Source organism: Hyaena hyaena, unplaced genomic scaffold, assembly GCF_003009895.1.
Source record: "Hyaena hyaena isolate Hyena2069 unplaced genomic scaffold, ASM300989v1 scaffold_1930, whole genome shotgun sequence".
In the NCBI taxonomy this organism is placed as follows: Eukaryota; Metazoa; Chordata; class Mammalia; order Carnivora; family Hyaenidae; genus Hyaena; species Hyaena hyaena.
In genome coordinates, this window is record NW_024082530.1 from 69,260 (window position 1) to 91,418 (window position 22,159).

General features: G+C 48.8%; 1 long non-coding RNA gene, 1 pseudogene and 1 gene segment (V, D, J or C); all 3 read right to left on the minus strand.

Annotated features, from left to right (window-relative positions):
• Positions 1-2,452: 2,452 nt before the first annotated feature.
• LOC120226907 lies at positions 2,453-5,854 on the minus strand. Its single transcript, XR_005527119.1, has 3 exons — positions 5,839-5,854; positions 3,799-3,803; positions 2,453-2,636 (listed from the first exon to the last, which is right to left on the minus strand). It is a non-coding gene; the product is annotated as an uncharacterized LOC120226907 (long non-coding RNA).
• Positions 5,855-15,141: 9,287 nt separating this feature from the next.
• LOC120226908 lies at positions 15,142-18,909 on the minus strand (annotated as a pseudogene).
• A 12-nt stretch (positions 18,910-18,921) lies between these two features.
• LOC120226909 overlaps positions 18,922-22,159 on the minus strand; it is a 24,549-nt gene continuing 21,311 nt past the window's right edge. The window contains 1 exon segment of the C gene segment in view: positions 18,922-19,022. Within this exon segment, the coding sequence occupies positions 18,922-19,022 (101 nt within the window).

Consider the following 22,159-nt stretch of genomic DNA (forward strand, 5'->3'; position numbering starts at 1 on the left):
TCCAGAAATTGTACACCTAATCTGAAAAATGAGGTAAAGGGGGAAGACTTACCGACAATGGTCCGACGGGTCCCACTGCCAAAAGTAAGACACTGTGATACAGCCTTGAACATAAACCCTTTGTCAGCCCTTCCAGCCCTGACCCAGGTTACTCCCATGACTGCTGTTACATGGGAGACCCAAAGCCAAGCCTTCTTGTCATGGGTGCTGTTTGGGCAGATGGGTGGGTGTGGGGGGTGGCCCCTGGGGACCTGGAATTTCAGTTCCATGGAGGGTTCAAATTCCATCCATCCTCAGTTATGGGGAGGGTTTGGAGAGACCCTCTTCAAGTATGGGATGGGAATTCCCAGCTAATGCCATCCTTAAAAAGGTGCTGGGTGCTCTCCTCAGTCTTTATCAGGATGTCATTGTGGAAGGGGTGAGCAGGGCTGTTTCAGCACAGAGATGATGAAGCTGGGAGCCCTTTGCAGTCTTGGATATTCCACAACCTTGTCAGCACAGGAAACTGTGCAGGTTTGGGGTCAGGAATGAGAAATGTTGGGAGGCGAATTATGTTTTCCCCAGCACTTAGATCCCTCTCTAGGCCCTGTGCTCCTGAATCCATGCCTTTGACTGGTTCCTTTGGAAGGTAGAAAGGCCACTGTTTGGTCCCTGTCCTGAGCCCCTTGAGGGCAGCTGTTAAGCTGTAGGGGTGTGTGGGCTGATTGTAAGGTGGATTGACCTGGTGGGTCCCTCATGGGTGGGGAGGAACTCACTGGGTCCAACAATTTCACCCTGAGCTGAAGTGTGGGAATCTGTGCTGGTCCATTGTACTGAATGAGAATCACACATGCCCCACGTACAGGAGCATCACTAGCACAGTGTGTCCCTGCCACACAGGACACATACTGTATCCCTACACATGACCTTCACTTTGTGAGGGTCTCTTACATCTAGAGCCATCGCCTGCATCCAGGCCTGGGGATGTCACCTGCAGAGCTCACACAGGGAACACACAGGTCTGGCATTGTTCTGTCTGTGACACAGTTACAAGCTGAACTCCTGCTTTCTTTCCTGAATTGCTCTCACTTTGTTTCTCAACTCCCTCCCACCTGCTCATGAGGTTGCTTGTCTCACTCCAGCCTAGACCACAATCTGTGGGGCCTTCTATTGTCACTAGTTGGCATTGGTAGCTTCTGCAGGGACTGAGTTTTCTTTGTTCATGTCCCATCCCGGTACACAGTGCAATATCTACCCAAGCTCGTCCTGATGTTCACCATGGCCAAGTTATAAATGAACCAATGGTTCTGTGATTATCATGTGTGTGCATGTATGTTTCTGTTCATTGGTACCTGTGTGTGTGCTTGTGTGTGTTATGATCAGAACCCGCACTGATATCCTAAGAAGATGAGTCAGTTGAGAAGCCTGTCAGCAGCCCATTCCCAGCATCTGAGCCTTGATTTACAATATAGAGGTCCCAGGCATATAACCTAAGCACAAGTGATGGGTTCATGGGTTGGTCTGGCCTCGATGGGTCCTACAGAGCATATCTGGTGTCTGTCTCCCAGAGAACTTGGATGCAAGTGGGAAGGAAGAGACATTGTTGTGTGGAGGTGTGGAGGTGCCAGCAGTGGGAGTGTGGATGTGAGTGACCAGCATTCAGGCAGAGCATCCTGTAGGAAGTATGACAGAGAGCTGGTGGGAGGGGGAACATGTGATTGTTCCTGGGGAGGTAGGAGCAGGGGTTCTCATAAGAAAGGGAGGAGGCCCTAGGCTGGTATGATCAGGAATGTTCACATAGAGTAGGAAACCAGGGAATAATGGCATTGAGTGGGGGTCTATAAGAAGAGAAAAGTAAACATCACAAGAGGAGGCAAGTTGTAGATGGTGTGGTGCCAGGTACAGGGAGAAGCTCAGGATTATCCTAGAAGTCACTAGGGGACCCAAGATCAGTGAGGGCAGCTATGATTGGCAGTGGACATGGTTCACAGAAAAAGGGAAGTATGCAGACATTGTGGTGGATGGTTTCTCTTGTTTCTGCTGATTGTATCTCCTGTTGAGGAATATTTTCAGGCAATTTTGGCTGAGAGTTGGCTCAGAAAACATGAGGAAGCCAATCTTTCTGTCAGCTTCTATCCTAAGAGGCAAAAGAATGATATCCTCCCCTAAAGATAGTTGAGCTCAGAACAGAAAAAGTTAACTCTAAACAGCATGATTTCTGACTGAATAAGAGACGTTTTATTGAGCAATGATTGGGTGCTGGGAGAAGGGCTAGGATGATCCTTCCTGGAGGTTCAATGGCTGCACATCCCCTTGGGTGGGTAGGGGTCTCAGGCACTTAAGAGCACTCTGCGGGGACCACATTCTTCTCCACGGTGCTCCCCTCGTGAGTGACCTGGCAGGTGAATCTGCTGCGAGATTTCCACTGGTCAGGTGACAGGCTCAGGTAGCTGCTGGTTGTGTACTTGTTGTTGCTCTGTTTGGAGGGCTTGGTGGTCTCCACGCCTTAGGTAATGGAGGTGTCATCTGCCTTCCAGGCCACTGTCAAGTGGCTGGGGTAGAAGTCACTGATGAGGCACACCAGGATGGCCTTGTTGGCCTTGAGCTCCTCATGGGAGGGTGGGAACAGCATGACTGATGGCACTGACTTGGGCTGACTTGTGGGGCGGTGGAGAAGTGTTAAGTCAGAGGCCAGGTATCCATGGCTGAAGCTCCTACCTTAGTCCTGATGTGGGGAACAGCTCTGTCATGTCCATTGCTGGAGGCCGGCTCCGGCAGGTCCAGTGGTCCCTGAAGGATGGACGGTGTCAGCGAGAGAGAGAGAGTGAGAGAGCCCTGAGATTCTTTCTGATCACCAGGCAGGCATCTCTGTCCTGTCGGTTTTGGTGTCTTTATTTAAAAGTTCAGCAACAACATGAGGTCAGAGAAAAAAATTTCTTACAGTGGGAGGCCTTTTATGATATCAATTGCAGAATTATTCTGACCAAGGAAATAACAGAATGTTCTTAGTGAAAAACAGGATAACATACAAGTTAACTTGTATATAGATAAGCTAGGAGTTATTCTGTCTGGTTCTCAAGAGGATAAATGTTTCTGAATTGGTTTATTTGTGGAAACTAACATGGGGGCCCTAAATGTGTCAGTCTTTGCACCTGGGTTTATGTTTTAGCTACTCTTATCTATCCTCATCCCAGTTGCCAGTGTAAGGGAGGGTGTTTGTGGAATGCAGGCCTTGAGGAAGGACTGCCATGCTTCACCAATTAGCAAAAATATATGTAGTAACTGTGCTCTGCCCTTAACCACAAAATAGGCTCTTTGTCTCAGGGCCAGGCTCAATTGTAACTCTTGTGTTTTTAACCCCCTTTATTATGCAAGTCTTGGGTCTGCAAGGCCCATAGGAAGAGCCTTTTGACAGTCACCCACAGAGCTTTCATCTAAAGTCTCTTTTGTAAAGGCAGGAATATGTTTTTCCTTATGAGGTATCTGTGTTCAGAATATTGGTCTGATATGGAATATTGATATGGTCAATACCAGCACAACATGAACCAGTAGTAGCAGGAGATACCAGTTTTCATTTCTCATGGCTGGCGCTGTGCAAACGCTACCATTTCCTTGCTGTGACTGCCATCCAGAGAGGCCGGTGCGTCTCCCGGCAGTCCATGGCTTGGGCATCAAGTGGTCCCAGCCCCCTGAGGTCAGATCAGCCACAGAACGGGTCACTCACTTTCTGTTGCAATGAATCTGACTTCCAGATTCTGTAGTGTCTGGGTCCCTGCATGGCCTCAGACTCTCCCCAGGTCACATGTTCTTCTAATCCACACAGTCTGCCCCTGGAACTGGCTGGCACTAGCTCTGAGACCTGCCTTACCTTGTGAGTCTGTCTGTCCTAGGTGTTTGTGTCACTGCCATATCCCCCAGGTCGCTTACCCGGTTACCTTAAAGCTAGTCTGTCCTGGTTGCAGGGCTGTGTTACCATTTGAAAAGTAGGTTTCTTCCAACTTGACGATAAACTATTTGTAAAAAAAAAAAAAAAAAAAAAAAAAGAAAGAAAGAAAGAAAAGAAAAGAAAAAAGAAAGGGGCGCCTGGGTGGCTTAGTCGGTTAAGCGTCCGACTTTCGCTTAGGTCATGATCTCGCGGTTCATGGGTTCGAGCCCCGCTTCGGGCTCTGTACTGACTGCCAGCTCGGAGCCTGGAGCCTGTTTCAGAGTCTGTGACTCCCTCTCTCTCTGACCCTCCCCTGTTCACGCTGTCTCTCTCTCTCTCTCTCCTAGAAATAAATAAAACATTTAAAAAAAAAAAGAAAAGAAAAAAGAAAAAAAGAAAAGTAGGTTTCTTGTCTCCAGAGCCTCTCACACCATCATTGATTGCATCCTTGCCCACCTCCCAGTAGCATCCCCCTCCCGACCAAGGATTCTGTGTGGATAAGAATTGAGAGTTCCTGGAGCTAGATTCCAGGGGGTCCTGTAGATGGAGAGTTTGCAGGTTAGGTGAATTTTAACTTTAGAGGTTAGGCCATGTCTACTCTGAATGGTCTCTCTGTTCTATGAAGTTTACTGGGGGGTCTGTCTGTTTAGTATTTCTGGAAGGCAGGCAGTCAACATCACTGTCACCTGTCCCTATCAGGGGACTAGGACAGCATGCATCTGCTCATGGAGCCCTCCTCCCTTAGTGGGTTGTGAAGAGATATACCCCTGCTGCCTGAATGTCTTAACAGAACACTCTCCTGAGACCTTTCCTAATCATGGTTTCTTTACTGTTCCTCAAGATATATAAGAGTCTAGTACCCTGGGGCCGTACTCTTCTGATGACCTCCTTGACCCCCTTGCCTCACTTCCACCTTTATGTCTCCAAGTCCCCAGGCTAATGCCTTGCTCACTGTGCTTCAGGCAGCCCTTCAGCTGGGATGAGCCAAAGACAGAATGATACACCTGAGCCATCCCCAGATTTCCCCCCTCACCCCATGGCCCTGCTTGCAGTCCAAGTGTCCCAATTCCTTGCCTTCACCCTGCAATTCTCCTTAGACTCCTGGAAATGAATTTTAAGGATGGTCTATGTCTGTTCTGAGGGGTGTGAATTGATTTGGGGAGATATGTCTGTCTTAGCATTTCTGCAAGCATGTCAGCCACTGTCCCTGTCATGTGTCTGTATCATGGGATTCCTTCCCCAGGGCACTTTCCTGCAGTGGTAAGCTGTGCATGGATGTTTCCATGCAGCCTGAGTGTCCTGACTCAGGACGGTCCTTAGACCTGTCTTGTTGCTGTTGTCCTGACTGTATCTGTGGAGGTGGAAGGTCCTAGCACCTTTTCCTCTGATGTCCTGTCTTAATCCTTGACCCCTTGTCCCACTTCTTCCTCCATGTCTCCAAGTTCCCACACCAAAGCTCTACTCATTTTGTTTCAGGTTGTCTTTTGCCTTGGACCCCACATGAATAAAACCCAATACCTGAGCCATCCCCAGAATCCTTCCCACACCACTGGGCCCTTTTGTTACCCAAATCCCCAGTGACATGTCCTTCATCCCTCAATTCTTCTTGGAGTCTTGGAGCCCAGAGACCATGACTGGGGAACTGATCATTCCCTGATTCCAGAGGATTAGGTCTGTGGGGAGGGTTGGAGCCACAGTGAGTCCTGAGTTCTGGTCTAGATCAGGAAAGGTTCATGGAGATGGTTCCCTGTAGTCCTGACCAGACATCTGACAAGATGGGACTGGTGAAGGTGATGAATGGCAGACAAAAGGGGAAAACTTACAGACTCCACAGATCTTCAGCCTGAGACCAGATCATAATAGAAAGCAGAGAAAAATCTCCAGAAATTGTATACTGGATCCGAAGGAGGAGAGAAAGGGGGAAACTTACCGACGATGGTCAGACGGGTCCCTCTGCCGAACATAGTACACTGTGACACAGCCATGAACGCAAACCCTCTGTCAGCCCCTCTATCCCTGACTCAGCACCACCTGGAGCTGCACGGGAGACCCAACACCCAGCCTCCTTGTCACTGGTGCTGGTTGGACAGATGTGTGGGTGATGGGGGTGACCCCTGGGGATCTGGAATTTCAGTTCCCTGGAGGGTTCAGATTCCACCCATCCTTAGTCATGAGGAGGGGTTGGAGAGACCCTCTCCAAGTATGGCATTAGAATTCCCAGGTAACACCATCCTTAGGAAGGTGCTGGGTGGTCCCTCATCATCAGGGAAATACAAATTAAAACCATACTGAGATACCACCTCACACCAGTCAGAGTGGCTAAAATGAACAAATCAGGAGACTCAAGATGATGGAGAGGATGTGGAGAAAAGGGCACCAACCTACACTGATGGTGGAAATGAAAACTGGAACAACCCCTCTGGAAAACAGTATGGAGGTTCCTCAAAAAATTAACAATAGAACTCCCCTATGACCCAGGAGTAGCACTGCTAAGAATTTACCCAAGGGATACAGGAGAGCTGATGCATAGGGGCACATGTACCCCAATGTTCATGGCAGTATTCTCAACACTAGCCAAAACATGGAAAGAACCTAAGTGGCCATCAACTGATGAATGGAGCAAGAAGGTGTGGTTTATCTATACAATGGAATACTACATGGCAATGAGAAAGAATGAAATCTGACCATGTCTAGCAACATGGATGGAACTTGAGGGTATTATGCTGAGCAAAATAAGTCAGGCAGAGAAGGACAGATACCATATATTTGCACATATAGGTGGGTTAGAAGGAAGCTAATGGAAGACCATGAGGGAGAAGAAGGGGAAAAAGAGTTGGGGAGAGGGAGGGAGGCAAACCATGAGAGACTCTTGAATGCTGAGAACAAACTGAGGGCTGATGGGGGTGGGGAAGAAGGGAAGGAGGGTGATAGGCATGGGGGAGGGCACTTGTTGGGATGAGCACTGGGTGTTATATGTAAACCAACTTGACAATAAACTATTTAAGAAAACACATTCAGTTAATTTAAAAAAAAAAAAAGGAAGGTGCTTTGTGCTCTCCTTAGTCTTTGTCAGGATGTCATTGTGAAGGGGTGAGCAGGGCTGTTTCCACACAGAGGTGATGAAGCTGGGAGCCCTTTGAAGACTTGGGACTCATGGGAAGGGTTCTGGATATGCCACCACATTGTCAGCACAGGAAACTGTGCAGGTTTTGGGTTAGGAATGGGAAGTGTTGGGAGGAGAATCATGTTTCCCCCAGCACTTAGGTTCCTCTCTAGGCCCTGAGCTTCTGAATCCCTGCCTTTTCCTGGTTCTTCTGGAAGGAAGGGTAGATGGTCACTCTGTCCTGAGCCTTTTGAGGGTAGATGTCAAGCTGTAGGGGTGTGTGGGCTGAATGTAAGCTGCCCTCAAGGGGCTCAGGACAAAGTGACTACTCTATCTTCCAGAAGAACCAGAAAAAGGCAGGGATTCAGAAGCTCAGGGCCTAGAGAGGAACCTAAGTGCTGGGGGAAACATGATTCTACAATTTCACCCTGAGCCGAAGTGTGGAAATCTGCACCTGACTCTTGAACTCAATGAGAATCACACATGTCCCACATACAGCAGCGTTACTATCACAGGGTCAACCACCATGCAGGACACATACTGTACTTCTGAACTGGACCTTCACATTGTGAGGAGGATCCCTGATACCCAGGGTCTTTGCCTGTATCCTGGCCTGGGGACATCACCTGCAGAGCTCAGAGGGTCCACACAGGTCTGGCATTCTTCTTTCTGTGACAAATTGGCATACTGAGCCAGAACTCTGTCTTCTTTGATTTGCTCTTGATCAGTGTGTAAACACCCTCCCAGCAGGTTATGAGATCTCCCTCCCAGCAGGTTATGAGATCTATATCTCTCTCTAGCCTCGACCAGAATCCCTGAAACCTATTGCTGGTGGCTGGCTCTGGTAGGGATGACAGAGTTGGAGTTGTCTTTGTTCATGTAATATCCTGGCTTCCCTGTGAAACCTCTTCTACCCCAGCTCCTCCAGATCCTTCCATAGAGATGTCCACCATGGCAATGTTGTAAGTGGACCAAAGGGTCTGTGATCATAATGTGTGTGCATGTATGTTTCTGTTCATTCGTACCTGTGTGTATGTTATGATCAGAACCCACACTGAGATCCCAAGAAGATGAGTCAGTTGAGAAACCTGTCAGCAGCCCATTCCCAGAATCTGAGCCTTGATTTATAACAGAGGCCCAGGTGGGTTATCAAAACACAAGTGGTGGGCTTTTAGTTGGCCTAGCCTCAGAGGGGTCCCAGAGAACATAGCTGGAGTCTGTTTCCCAAAGACCTTGGATGCAAGTGTGAACCAAAAGACACTGTTGTCAGGTGCCAGCAGTAAGAGTGTGGGTGTGAGTGATTAGTGCCCAGGCAGGGGCTTTTGTAGTGAGTGTGACTGGGAGTCTATGGGAGGGGAATAGTTCAGTGTCCCTGGGAGGGTGGGGGCACTTGTTCTCATGTGAGACAGAGAAGGCTCTAGGCTATGATGATGGGGAATGTCCACATGGGGTAGGAAACCAGGGAAAACCTGGCACCGAGTGGGAGCCTACCAGAAGAGTGAGTAGGTATGTTCAGAGGAGGGCTTGTTGTAGACGGTGAGATGCCAGATCCAGGGAGAAACTCAGAGATTATTTAAGAAATCATGGGGGCTTGCGATCAGTGAGGGCAGCTATGACTAGCATTGGACATGGTTCATACAAGAAGGAAAACATTGAGACATTGTGGAAGATGGTTTATTTTATTTTTGTTGTTTCAATCTTCTGTTCAGGAGTATTCTCTGATGGTTCTGTCTGAGACCAAAACAGCCCCTCACAAAACATGAGGGCACCTTCTGCCATCTCCTTTTCCAAGGTCAAAAGAGTCGTGTCCCCCCTCTAAAGATAGTTGAGTTCTGGACCAAAATCTGGACCCAAATTACCAGATAGCCTGCATTCTGATTGAATAATAGACATTTTATTGAGCTGGGAAAAGGTCTGGAATGATCCTGGTGCAAGGGGAATCCTTACTGGAGATCCTGTGGCTCTAAGCCCTTTGAGTGGGTAGAGGACGTCTTGACCTAAGAACATCTGCAGGGACTACTCTCTTCTTCACGGTGCTCCTCTCATATGTGACCTGGCAGGTGTAGTTGCTGCGAGATTTCCACTGGTCAGGTGACAGGCTCAGGTAGCTGCTGGCCACGTAGTTGTTGTTGCTCTGTTTGGAGGGCTTGGTGGTCTCCACGCCCTGGGTGACAGTGGTGTCGTCTGCCTTCCAGGCCACTGTCAAGCCACTGATGTAGAGTTCACTGATGAGGCACACCAGAGTGGCCTCGTTGGCACTGAGCTCTTCATGGGAGGGGGGGAGGGGGAGAGCTGAAGGTGAGGACTTTGGCTGACTTGTGGGGTGGGGGAGGTGCAGGAGTTCAGAGGTTTAGCATCCCCTGTAGGGACTCTTGCACTCAGTCTTCTTCAGGGTACAAGTTTCTGAGCATCCAGTTAGGTCCCCAGTTCCCATTGTGGGTCCACATATCCATGTCTTGGAGGGTAGGGGAGTTAGGTTTAGGTGTTCCTCAACTATCTCCCCACTTGTGCTGGGAATATTTTAGGGGTATTCCTGTCACCACTCATACTGAGATTCTCCTGGAACTTTCCTCCCACACAGACATCAAACTCTTACTGTCCTGCTAATGCATCCTCTGGCATTTTGACAGTGTCTGTCTTGGTTCTATATTTGTCCATCTGTGGCCAAGGTTATGATGTGAGCTCAGTGATCTCCCATTGACTAATCCTGTGGACCATTCTATCTTGACACTTCTGTGAGGTCTTTGCTGTCCCTGATGGGGTAGGATCCTTGGTGATCATAAAGAGTCTGTCTGCCTGGCCTTGTGACTCTCTCATTCCATTGTCTTTCTGCACCCTCATCTCCCATGTCCTGAAAATTTATCATTATAGCCTTTATTCCAAAGATTCTGCCTCTCTTTGGAGCAGGAAGTATGTCCTACAGGCACTCCAGTGTCCACCTTGTTCTCACATCCTGTCATCCTATGACCCTTTCCCTGGCCTTTCTCTTTCTTCCTCTGTCCTCTTTGCTGATTTTCCTGAGTCCCCAGGCCAGCTCAGGGCTCTGAGGTGCCCCCAGAAGCTTGGGGGAAAGCTCCATGCTTGCACCATTGCCAGGCCTGGATCCTGAATGCCAGAGCTCTGGACCCTTCCCTGAACCTCTGATCTGTGTGTCCCCAGACATGGCCCTGAGGGTGCTGTGTCCCTGCAAATACTCCACATTGTTATCCCCACAATGTTCCATGTTCTCTCTTCCCTTTTATATGGGGATTTTAGTGACTCCCAGAGACAAAGGTGGACTGACAGGAGGCCAGATAGGAGAGGAAGGAACAGAGCACATTTAGGACCCAATATGACCTCGGCAGAGAGAGAGTGGAGTCTATAGGTCATCGCACTTATACTCCTGCCTCTGAGGATAGAGGTAAAGTTTCTTTCTTTCTTTTTTAATGTTTTCATTTTATTTCTCAGAGAGAGAGAGACAGTGTGAACAGGGGAGGGTCAGAGAGAAAGGGAGACACAGAATCTGAAGCAGGCTCCAGGCTCTGAGCTGTCAGCACAGAGCCCAACGTGGGGCTCAAACCCACAAACTGTGAGATCATGACCTGAGCCGAAGTCGGATGCTTAACTGACTGAGACACCCAGGCGCTCCCAGAGGTAAAGTTTCTGATAGTGTGGGACTGAGGTATGTGGGATAAAGGGGTAGCCCCCAGGTTCTTGGAAGGGTAAAAGTATGACAATAGGCTTAGGGAAGACACAGAAATGAACAGACAGAGGAGAAACTTGTCCAAACCTCTGGGAGAGCAGGGAAGGAGGGAGAAGATGAGACTCACCTAGGACAGTCACCCTGGTCCCATCGCTAAATACCCAACACTGATATAGGCTCATACAAAATCCCTGTCGCAGGTCAGCCCTGCCCCACCCCCTAGCCCTCTCCTGCAGCTGTGATGGAGGAAGTGAGGACACTGTTCCAGGCTGGTGTTTGCTCAGCAGATAATAGGACCCTTAGCAGATAATAGGACCAATGTCCCCACATGAAAGGCAATAGGATTCTGCAATTCTACCAAAGGAAGTTGTTACTGATCTGCTGTTTCTACTACTATCTCCTGGGGATTGGGGTGAGTTTGTGGAGGGCCTTTGTGTCGTTGTGAGTCAGGTTCAATGGAAATAAACAGGACATCCCTTTTCTGTAAGTTCAAACAATCCTGATTCCTTGGTGAGACCATGAGTTGGGGACAGTGCAGTCCCCTCAGTCCCAAACCTCCCTTTCCAGGGAGAAGCAGGTTGGCCTGTGGTATAGGCCATTGGAAACTTCCTGTAACTTATACCATCGCATCTGGGGGCTCAGCCTTATCTTCCCAGGAATGTCCTAGTTTGGGACTGTCCCAAGTGAAGTCTGTCCTGATCCTGTGGGACATGCCAGCCTGTGTCAACATGACCTTGAGAGCAGCCCCAGTGACACCCAACCCTGGTCCCATGTTGGGGGAGGTCTGGTGTGTGACTGCTGCTCTCCTTCTTTCAAAAGGTCTTAAATGCTACCTGCCACTAAATGAAACTGGCATCAATGGCTAATTTAAGGCCTGGGGAAGGTAGGCACAGAAAGGATGAGCTATGGTATGTGGGACATCAGAAAGCAGGAGCTGTAGAGTGTACCCAGAAGCTATCTGAAGAGGTCCTACTGGACTAATGTCCACATGTGTAGGCACATTGCCATCATGCCTAGCGGACTACCCTTGTGCCATCCCCAGAGCCCATCGAGCCAAGCGCAGAGTGCACCAGAGCAGAAAACAATAATTATTCAGCAGGGAAGAATAGAAGGACCTGATCATCATTCTGTAAAGTGGGGAAGAGGAGGGAAAATTTTCTATTTCTCTGTCACTAGATATGAAGGTTGTTATGGGGAGAATGAAGAACAGATGAAGGCACTCTCCTCATTAGCCATTACAGGAAAAGGAAGACAGGAATGAAATATTGCTATGATGCATTATGTCCATTTGATGGATGGTGTCATTGAACATCAAGGCAGCTAATGCTACCTAAAAAGATCCAGTTGACTTGGGTCCCTTGATGCAAAGTAGCCAACAGTCTTGGGAAGTGATTTTGTCAAGTGCAAGCTGGACCTCCTGAAGCCTCTGATGCCAGATGCCCTTTGCATGAAGAGGAAGCAGACAGAATGCTTCAGGTACAGCTCCAGAAGCTTGTGGCTGTATCCCCATCGTGGGAGAGTCTTAGGACCAGCAGCTCTGACCCATAGCCACTTCCTTGGAAGGAAAAGCAGAGTGATAGGATAGATAGTTACAGATCCAACAGACCTGAAGACATATCCACCAATCACAGTGCCAAATGTTATTCAATACTCACAAAAAGAAGGAAATACGGCCACCAGCAGCGGCATCAAAAATATAACTTCATGAATTCACTTAGAACACCTCTGAGACTTCTTTTTTTTTTTTTTTTTACAAATAGTTTATTGTCAAATTAGTTTCTACATAACACTCAGTGCTCATCCCCAAAGTGCCCTCCTCCATGCCCATCCCCCCTCCCCCCCACATCCATCAGTCCTCAGTTTTTGTCAGCATTCAAGAGTCTCTCATGGTTTGCCTCTCTCCCTTTCCCCCACCATTTCCGCCCTTCTTCTCCCCCTTGTTCCTCCGTCAAGTTCCTCCTAATCCTCCTATACGTGCAAACATATGGTATTTGTCCTTCTCTGCCTGACTTATTTCGCTCAGCATAACACCCTCAAGGTCCATCCATGTTGCTACACATGGCCAGATTTCATTGTTTCTCATTGCCATGTAGTATTCCATGGTATAGATAAACCACATCTTCTTGATCCATTCATCTGTTGATGGACACTTAGGCTCTTTCCATGTTTTAGCTATTGTGGAGAGTGCTGCTATGAACATTGGGGTACATGTGCTCCTATGCCTCAGCATTTCTGTATCCCTTGGGTAAATTCCTAGCAGTGCTATTGCTGGGTCATAAGGGAGTTCTATTGTTAGTTTCCTGAGGAACCTCCACACTGTTTTCCAGAGGGGCTGTACCAGTTTACATTCCCACCAACAGTGCAGGAGGGTGCCCGTTTCTCCACATCCTCGCCAGCATCTAGAGTTCTCTGATTTGCTCATTTTAGCCACTCTAACTGGCGTGAGGTGGTATCTCAGTGTGGTTTTGATTTGTATTTCCCTGATGAGGAGGGATGCTGAGCATCGTTTCATGTGTCTGTTGGCCATCTGGATGTCCTCTTTGGAGAAGTGTCTGTTCATGTCTTCTGCCCATTTCTTCACTGGGTTGTTTGTTTTTCGGGCGTGGAGTTTGGTGAGTTCCTTATAGATTCTGGATATTAACCCTTTATCTGATATGTCATTTGCAACTATCTTTTCCCATTCCGTTGGTTGCCTATTAATTTTCTGGGTTGTTTCCTTGGCTGTGCAGAAGCTTTTAATCTTGATGAGGTCCCAACAGTTTATTTTTGCTCTAGATTCCCTTGCTTTTGGGGATGTGTCAAGTAAGAAGTTGCTGCGGTGGAGGTCAAGGAGGTTGTTTCCTGCTTTCTCCTCTAGGGAGAACACCTCTGAGACTTCTGATGAGAAATGGACTATTGTTATGCTATTAAGAAGTTCTTATGGCTTCTGCTTAGATTTGATAATGATGTTGTAGTTGTAGCTCAGGTCCTGTCTTTCCAGTTCACAAATGGATTATATACAGAATAAATGGTAATCTTGAATTTGCTTCAAAGTGCTGCATAAGGGAGGAGTTTGGGCTGACTAGGTCACGTGGAACTCTGCAACCTGATTGATAGGAACAAGGGTTTCTCCCTTGTCTTCTGTCTCTTCAGTTTGTGTAGTTCAAAATGAACACTTAAAACAACAAATACAAGAGTTTGTCTAGGTGTGGCAGTGGCTCTGGTTAAGGGAGATGGGGGTATTATGCCATTCTCCCCAGCAGGATCATTGGGATGAGGGAAGCCTGAGTGGCCCCTTGTCCCTTGAGGTCTTAGTTTCCCATATGTGAAATGGGTTCATACAGGTGCTGATCCCAAAGTTTCTATCATCTCTTGGGTAGATTTGGGGACTGGTGGCTGCTAAAGAGCTCCTTGTTGACCTCTGTCCTCTGACCTACTGTTGCCCCAGAGCATGCTGCCCTTGGAGGTTCTGTCCCTGGGCAGTCCTGAACCCTGAAAGTCTGGTGAAGGCAGCTCCCTGACCCTGATGAGCTGGAGGCTCAGAGAGGGTATCTGTCAGAACTAGAACTGGAGAACTGGCAGAGTGAGCATGGCCTGCACCTCTGAGAGGCTAACATGAGTGCCTCAGCCCTGCAGTGAGTGTGCCCATGAGGAAAAGCTGCAGGTGAACTCTGTAGTGCACCTCCATAGTGTTGGAGGCTGGAGGAGTCCTGGGGCTTAGTGTCTGGGGTTTCTGCAACCCCTGGGAAGCTTGGCCATTCCATGGGTCTCTGGACGGCCTGACCTGCCTTAACTCTCCTCCTGAATTTGAAATTACTCCGTCTTTCAGACAATCACTGGCAGCCCTTTCTGTGGCTGAGATGGTGCCCTTTCCTAGTCACTCTGTTCTCCTATGACCCCCCCACCCCCACCAAACATGTTATGAAGTTGACATCATCTGCTCCATCCATAACCAAACCATAGTTAATATGTCAGGGGTCCAGACTTTCATGGCTGAGGTCCCAGAAAGAGCCAGGATGACGCTAAGCCTCACTGACCACACGCAAATCTGAACAGACCCATTGTCCCCTGGACACTCCTTGTTTCTGATGATCCTCCCTGGGACCCCAGTCTGTCTCACTTGACCCATCTCCATTCCCATGGGAACAAGGACTGCAACCCTTGAGTTGTCCATAGGACAATTTGTTCTTTGGGTCATGACTGACAAGCACCAAGAAAAATGGGTAAATAGGTTCTCACTTGACAAGTCTATCCCTAATTACTGAGGCTTACCCAGAGCAAGGAGGAACAGTGAATGTAACCAGAAATGTCAATGATAAGTGCTGAGGTCTTTATTGAGCACAAGTACAAACAGGGAGGGTGTGTGACCTGCCTGGTCTAAGCTGATCCAGGGGTTGGTTCTCAGGGGTACATGGTGAGCTGGGGAAGCAGTGTCTGGATGAAGAAGCCCCTATCTCTGACCATCTCAGGGACCTAAGAGCACTCTGCAGGGACCACATTTTTCTCCATGGTGCTCCCCTTGTGCATGACCTGGCAGGTGAATCTGCTGCAAGATTTCCACTGGTCAGGTAACAGGCTCAGGTAGCTGCTGGTCGTGTACTTGTTCTTTCTCTGTTTGGAGGCCATGATGGTCTCCACGCCCTGGGTGATGGGAGTGCCGTCTGCCTTCCAGGTCACTGTCAAGCCGCTGGGATAGAGTCACTGATGAGGCACACCAGGGTGGCCTTGTTGGTGCTAAGCTCCTCAGGGAAGGGTGGGAAAAGCATGATTAAGAGGGTTGACTTGGACTGACCTGTGGGGCAGGAGAGGGGCAAGAAGTCAGAGTTCACATGTTCATTCGGTCACCTCCTGCCTCCATCTTGATATGGGGTACATCTCTGTCATGTCCAGGGCTTGGGCCTCAGTTGCCTTTTGCTCCCCGAGATCTGGTCAGCAATTGGTAGAGTCACTCAGTTCTGTTGGAGAGAAACTGAATGCCCATCTGTTGGTGATCTGAGCCCATCTGTGGCTTTTCTCCCTCTTCAGGTTCACCTTGCCTCATCACTATCCTAATTGCCCCCAGGCTCCATGTTACTGACTTTTATCATACTTGACATCTAATCCTTCCCTGTGGAATCTGTCTGTCCTGTGGTATGTCCTGCCAGATCCATCTCATAGGGGCACTCATGCAGGTGTCTCTCTGTCCAAGTGTTAAACTCGCATCCTCTTCTGGGAGGGGGTTTCTTGGCCACATTCCTGCTGATCACCCATTGCAGCCCCTGCCCATCTCCTGACAAAGACCCTTTAAGGTTGCCTGAGGGGGAGAGAGCATTTGCCCCCAGGCTGCAATCTAGTTTAGCAGGTGGAGACTTTCTGGGAGAGGTGAATTTGTTGTTCTGAGACTGGATCTGGGGCTACTCTGAGGGGTCACTTTGTGTGTGAAGTTATCTCTGGGGGACTGCTGCCCTAGCATTGCCCTAGCTTGGTAGGGGCAGAGGCTATCCCTGTCTCCTGTATCTGTGGAGTCACTAACCCCAGCATCCACTCAGGGGTCTCTCCTCCAACATTCTTATGGGTGTGGTAAGTTTTGGGGCCTGAGCATCCTGAGTCCTGTCCTGTCTGAGGAGGTCTTGCCTGTCTCAAAGGAGGATGACGGACCCAGCACTCTGAAGCCACCTTGTCCTAGGAAATCATCCTTCTGTCCTTGTCTCCCTTACCTTGGGTTCTCTTCTATCTCATGGCCAATCAAGAGTTCTCCCATAACTTCTACGTAGTTCCCACCTAGAACCCGGAGTGCATAGAATTCAAATGTGATTGAGGACACTAATTGATTGAACTCATGAGTTGTGCAAGCATCCTTCCATGGTCCCATGGCCCTGGTGCCCCAGCCAGAGTCCCCCAGTCTTGTGTTCCTTGAGTCCCTCATTTCCACACATCTGGGGAATGAGAGACTCCAAGAGAGCTGAACATCCCAGAGTTTGGAGGAGAAGCCCTCCATAAAGTGCTCTGGGTGACAGTGAGAAAGAACAGGAAGGGGTCCTTGGGACTGGCCTGAGCTGCCCTGACCAGGAGTGTGACAAGAGAGAACAAGCTAAAGTGGTGAGGGACAGCCCCAAACAGTGAAGGTTCCAGACCCTGGAGAGTTTCTGACCTCAAGCACAGTCATGACAGAAAGAAGAGAAAAATGCCCAATTGTCACTCTGATTGCCAAAGAGAGAGAATTGAGACTCACTGAGGACGGTCACCTTGGTTCCTCCATTGACAGTATAACACAGTGATACAGCTTTGAGCACAAACCTCTGTCAGCAGTGGCACCCCTCCCCCTGCCCCAGACCCACCTGCAGCTGCTTGGGAAGCTCAAAGTCCAGCCTCCTCTTTGTAGGGGTTGACTTGCCCCATAGGAGCCTGAGACAGGGTCCCCCTCCCCTGTGCACTTCCTTTCCCCATGGTGAAAGCTTCCCTGCAGCCCCTCCATGGAGGGATAGGAGGGAATGCCTGAGTGACATATCATAACCCAGGTAGCTTCTGGAAGGAGCACAGTGTATGGCTTAGCTTGCTTGGGGAATCTATCTGGAAGATCGGACAGCACGGTTTCCAACACAGACATCATGGGGCATGTACCCCTTGCAGAACTGAGGCCCATGGAGGGTTCTGGATGTTACCACATGTTCTAGACACACCCCCAACATGCCCATGTGTGCAATAGCAGGTATGTGTGTGTCCTGGTGTGTGCCTGCAAGTTTAGTGTGTGTGTGTGTGTGTGTGTGTGTGTGTGCATACCCAGTCTGTCTGTGTGGCAAGGAGCCCAGACCTGCGATCCTGAGCTAGCCTCTAGCACAGGAGTCTTCTTGGTTCTCAAGGCCCATTCCCAACTTTCCAAAAAAGGACTGTGCTCACAGATAGATCCATGGCACAATTCAGAATGGGATCTTGACTTCGATTCATGGCCTTGGTGAATACACATGGATATTTTTTAAAAAAATTTATGTCTTTATTTTTTTATTTTGAGAGACAGAGACAAAGAGCAAATGGGGGAGGGGCAGAGAGACAGGGAGACACAGAATCTGAAGCAGGTTTCAGGCTCTGAGCTGTCAGCACAGAGCTCAATGCGAGGCTCGAACCCATGGACTGTGAGATCATGACCTGAGACAAAGTCAGACACTCAACCAAGTGAGCCACCCAGGTGCTCCTATGCATGGACATTTTAACTTCAGGGGAATTGGTAAGGTCCGTTTTGTGCATGACTCCGAGGTGTCTCTGTCTCCCAGAGGCCTTGAATACAACTGGCTCCTCCATGACACATGTGGAAGGAGATGTCCCCAGTGGGAGTGTGGGAGATATTGACCAGGGTTCAGAGACTGAGTGTCCTGTAATGAGTGCACCAGGACAGATCTGAGGAAGGGAACAATGTGATGTTCCTGGGGAGAAAGGGGCATGGAGTCCCCTGTGGAAGGAAGGATTGTCTAGGATGTGATGTTAAGAAGTTTCCAAATGTGTAGGAAACCACAGAAGGCATGACCTTGCATGGGGGCCATCAAGAAAGGGAGAATGGGACATCCTAGGAGTTGGGCTAGTCCCAATGGTTAAGGTCCCAGGACTGGAAAGGAGACTGGAGACTAACTAAGAAGCCATGGGCATTAAGGGTTGTGATCACGGAAATGGCTGGGGTGGACATGACCTACAGAAGTCTGGCAAGCATAGGTCAGGTGTGGACCTTGGTAATCAGGGTCTTGCTGCTTCTGTTGAGAGTATGGAATATTTCATGTGCAAATTTGGGCGAGAGGTAATCTACTCCACAAAGAAACATGGGGGCTGCTCTGCTCTCCTCCCCATAAAGCCAGAGAACCTGGGTTAACCCCAAGAATGGTTGAGTTCAGGATATTATAATGTTAAACCCAAATGACCAGAGAACACAAAATCTGACCCAAAAAAAGGACATGTTATGGAGCATTGATTGAATGAAGGGAGAAGGAATGGAATGATTCTGGTGCAAGGGGAATCCTTCCTGGAGGTCCAACGACTGTACACTCACTTGGGTCATGAGGGTCTCGGCAACTAAAAGCACTCTGCAGGGACTACTTTCTTCTCCATGGTACTCCCCTAGTGTGAGACTTGGCAGGTGTAGCTGCTGCGAGATTTCCACTGATCAGGTGACAGGCCCAGGTTGCTGCTGGCTGTGTATTTGTTGTTGCTCTGTTTAGAGGCCTTGGTGGTCTCCACACCCTGGGTGATGGGGGTGCGATCTGTCTTCCAGATCACCATCAAGCCGCTGGGTTAGAAGTCACTGATGAGACACACCAGGGTGGCCTTGTTGGTGCTGAGTTCGTCAGGGGAGGGCGGGAAGAGGGTTACTGAAGGCGAGGACTTGGGCTGACCTGTGGGTGGGGAAAGGGAAGAAGGTCAGAAGCTCAGCTTCCATGGTGGGTTCACTTCAATATACCTTGCTCTTCATGTGTGTACAGGTACCTGAGCATTTAGTCAGTCCCACAGTTGCCACTCTACGAATTCATGTCGTGGAGTGCGGGGGTGGGTGGGTGGTGGGTTAAGGTGTTCTTCAATCATCTCCCTCCCTGCCCTGGGAAACTCTGAGGAGGATTCCTATCACCACCCATCCTGAGACTCTCCTGGAACCTTTCAGTCCACAGACACATCAAAGTCTCATTGTCTTGCTCCTGTCTCACCTGACATTCTGACAGTGTGTGTCCCAGTGTTTGTCCGTCCATGGCCAGAACTATGATGTGAGCTCTCTGACTTCCTGTTGACTCAGCCTATGGACCATTCTATCTTGACACTTCTGTGATGTCTTTGCCCTAAGGAGTCTGTTTTTACCCAGATGTGTCTCTCCTAGGTTGTCCCTGATGGCATAGGAATCTCCTGATCATAGAATCTGTCTGTCTGGTCTTGCATCACTCTCATTCCATAGTCTTTCTGCAGCACTACTCCCTGTGTCCTCCAAGTCAGTCATATCACTAAAGTTTCATGCCATATCTTCTCCTGTGTCTGTTGCTAATGTGTGTCCTGCAGAGACTCAAGAGTCCATTCATGTCTCACATCCTCTCATTCTATGACTCTTTCTCTGGCATCTACTCCTACAAGCTCCAGCCTCCCTCTGGCAAGTTTTCCTGAGTCCCCAGGCCAGCTCAGGCCTCTACACAGCAGCCCCACATGGCCTAAGGGGAAGGTTCCACCTGCACCACTGCTGACTCCAAACCCTGAGACTCTAAACTGCAGCCCTTTTACTGAATCTTGTCGTGTGTGTTCTCAGCCTTGGCTCTGAGGGTGCCATGTCCCTGTAAATGTTCCACATGGTCACCCCTCTCAACGCTCCCTGTTCTCTCTTCCCTTTTATATGGGAATGCCTAGTGACTCCTAGAGACAGAGATTTTCAATAGAAAGCCTTACAAGAGTGGACAAAAAGAACACATGTGGGTCCCAGGATGATCTTGGAAGACCCATAGAAGAACTATTAGGTGACCCTGACCATCACCTCCTTCTCATGAAGTAGGGGAGGGGATGTAATGACAAGGAAGCAAACAGGACAGTCTGCATAGGGAGGGAAGGAGATCAGGTTTGCAGGGACTGGGGTCCCAGATGAAAGAATGAAAAGACACAGAAAGAAAAAAAGATAGCAGAAAATTGCCCAAACGTTTAGGAGATCAGGGAAAGAGGGAGATGAGACTCACCTATGATGGTCAGCCAGATCCCTTGGCCAAAAAACAAAACACTGTGATACAGGCATATACAAAACCACTGCCTGGGAGTCCCTGCCCTAACCCTTAGACCCCCACCTGCAAATGTCAGGGGGGAAGTGGGGACACTGCTGCATGCTGGAATCTGATCAGTATGGGGACCACAGTTCTTCCAGCCCTAGCAGATAACAGGGGCAATGTCCCCACATGATCCTTGGAACCAATTCTTCTCGAGGAAGTGGTGTCTGTATGCTGTTTTTACCTCTAACTCCTGAGTTGGAATGAGTTTGTGGAGGGCATCTGTGTCATTGTGAGTACAGATCTATGGAAGTGAAGACGAAATCCTTTCTTTGCATGTTCAAACAATCCCAATTCCTTGGTGAGACCGTGAAGTGAGGGTAGAGAGTGGATCTTCCTTCCCAAAACTTGCTCGACAGGTGACAGCATGTTGGCCTGCATGTATGGGCCACTGGAAACTTCCTATGCCCCCAACCATCACTTCAGAGAGCTCAACCTTACTTTAACAGGGGATGTCCTAGGTTATGACTATCCCATGTGAAGTCTGACCTGGTCCTGTGGGACATGCCAGCTTGTGTCCAGTTGACTTCAGGAATAGCCTCAGCCAAACCCCTATCTAGTGCCATGTTGGAGAGGGTTGCCTGTGTGACTGTTGCTCTGCTTCATTCAAAGAGCCTTAAATGCAGCCTGCCATGAAATGGAACTGGCATTAGTGGTCAATTTCAGGCCTGGGGCAGGTAGGCAAAGAGGAAAGAGAATGTGTTATCCATCAGATCATGTGAATGTACTCAGGAGACACCTGAAGAGGCTCCCACTGGACTAGTGTCCATAGATGCAGCCACATTGCCATGTACATAGTAGAAAACTGCATGCATTATGCCAAGCCTATCTGATCAATCCCAGCATGTAGCAGGTCACCAAATAGAAATGAGTCAGCAGGGGAGGCTAGAGGGAGCAGGTCATCATCCTGTAAAGTGAGGAAGAACAGTGAACAGTGCACATTTCTTCTTTTCCCTTTACATGAAAGGCACTCCCAACCTGGGTACATTGTAGCCTTCGAAGGAGAAGGAAGACAGAAATGAAATACTGCCATAATGCACCCTTTCCATCTGATGGATGGAGTCATTGAACACCAAATGCTACCTAAAAAGGTCCACTTGACATGGATCCTTTGATGCAAAGTAGTCAATTGTCCTGGGAGGTGATTCTGACAACGTGCTAACCAGACCTCCTGAAGGATCTGATGCCAGAAGACTTGCAGGAAGAGGAAGCAGAGAGCTTGGCTCAGATACAATTCTGGGAGGTCATGGCTGCATCCTCACCATGGGAGAGTCCCAAGACAAGCCACTCAGCCCCTGAAGCCCCTTCCTTGCAAGGAAAAGTAGAGTGATTGGGAAGATTCTTTTTTTTTTTTTTTTTACAAATAGTTTATTGTCAAATTAGTTTCCACATAACACTCAGTGCTCATCCCCAAAGTGCCTTCCTCCATGCCCATCCCCCCCTCCCCCCCACATCCATCAGTCCTCAGTTTTTGTCAGCATTCAAGAGTCTCTCATGGTTTGCCTCTCTCCCTTTCCCCCACCATTTCCGCCCTCCTTCTCCCCCTTGTTCCTCCGTCAAGTTCCTCCTAATCCTCCTATACGTGCAAACATATGATATTTGTCCTTCTCTGCCTGACTTATTTCGCTCAGCATAACACCCTCAAGGTCCATCCATGTTGCTACACATGGCCAGATTTCATTGTTTCTCATTGCCATGTAGTATTCCATGGTATAGATAAACCACATCTTCTTGATCCATTCATC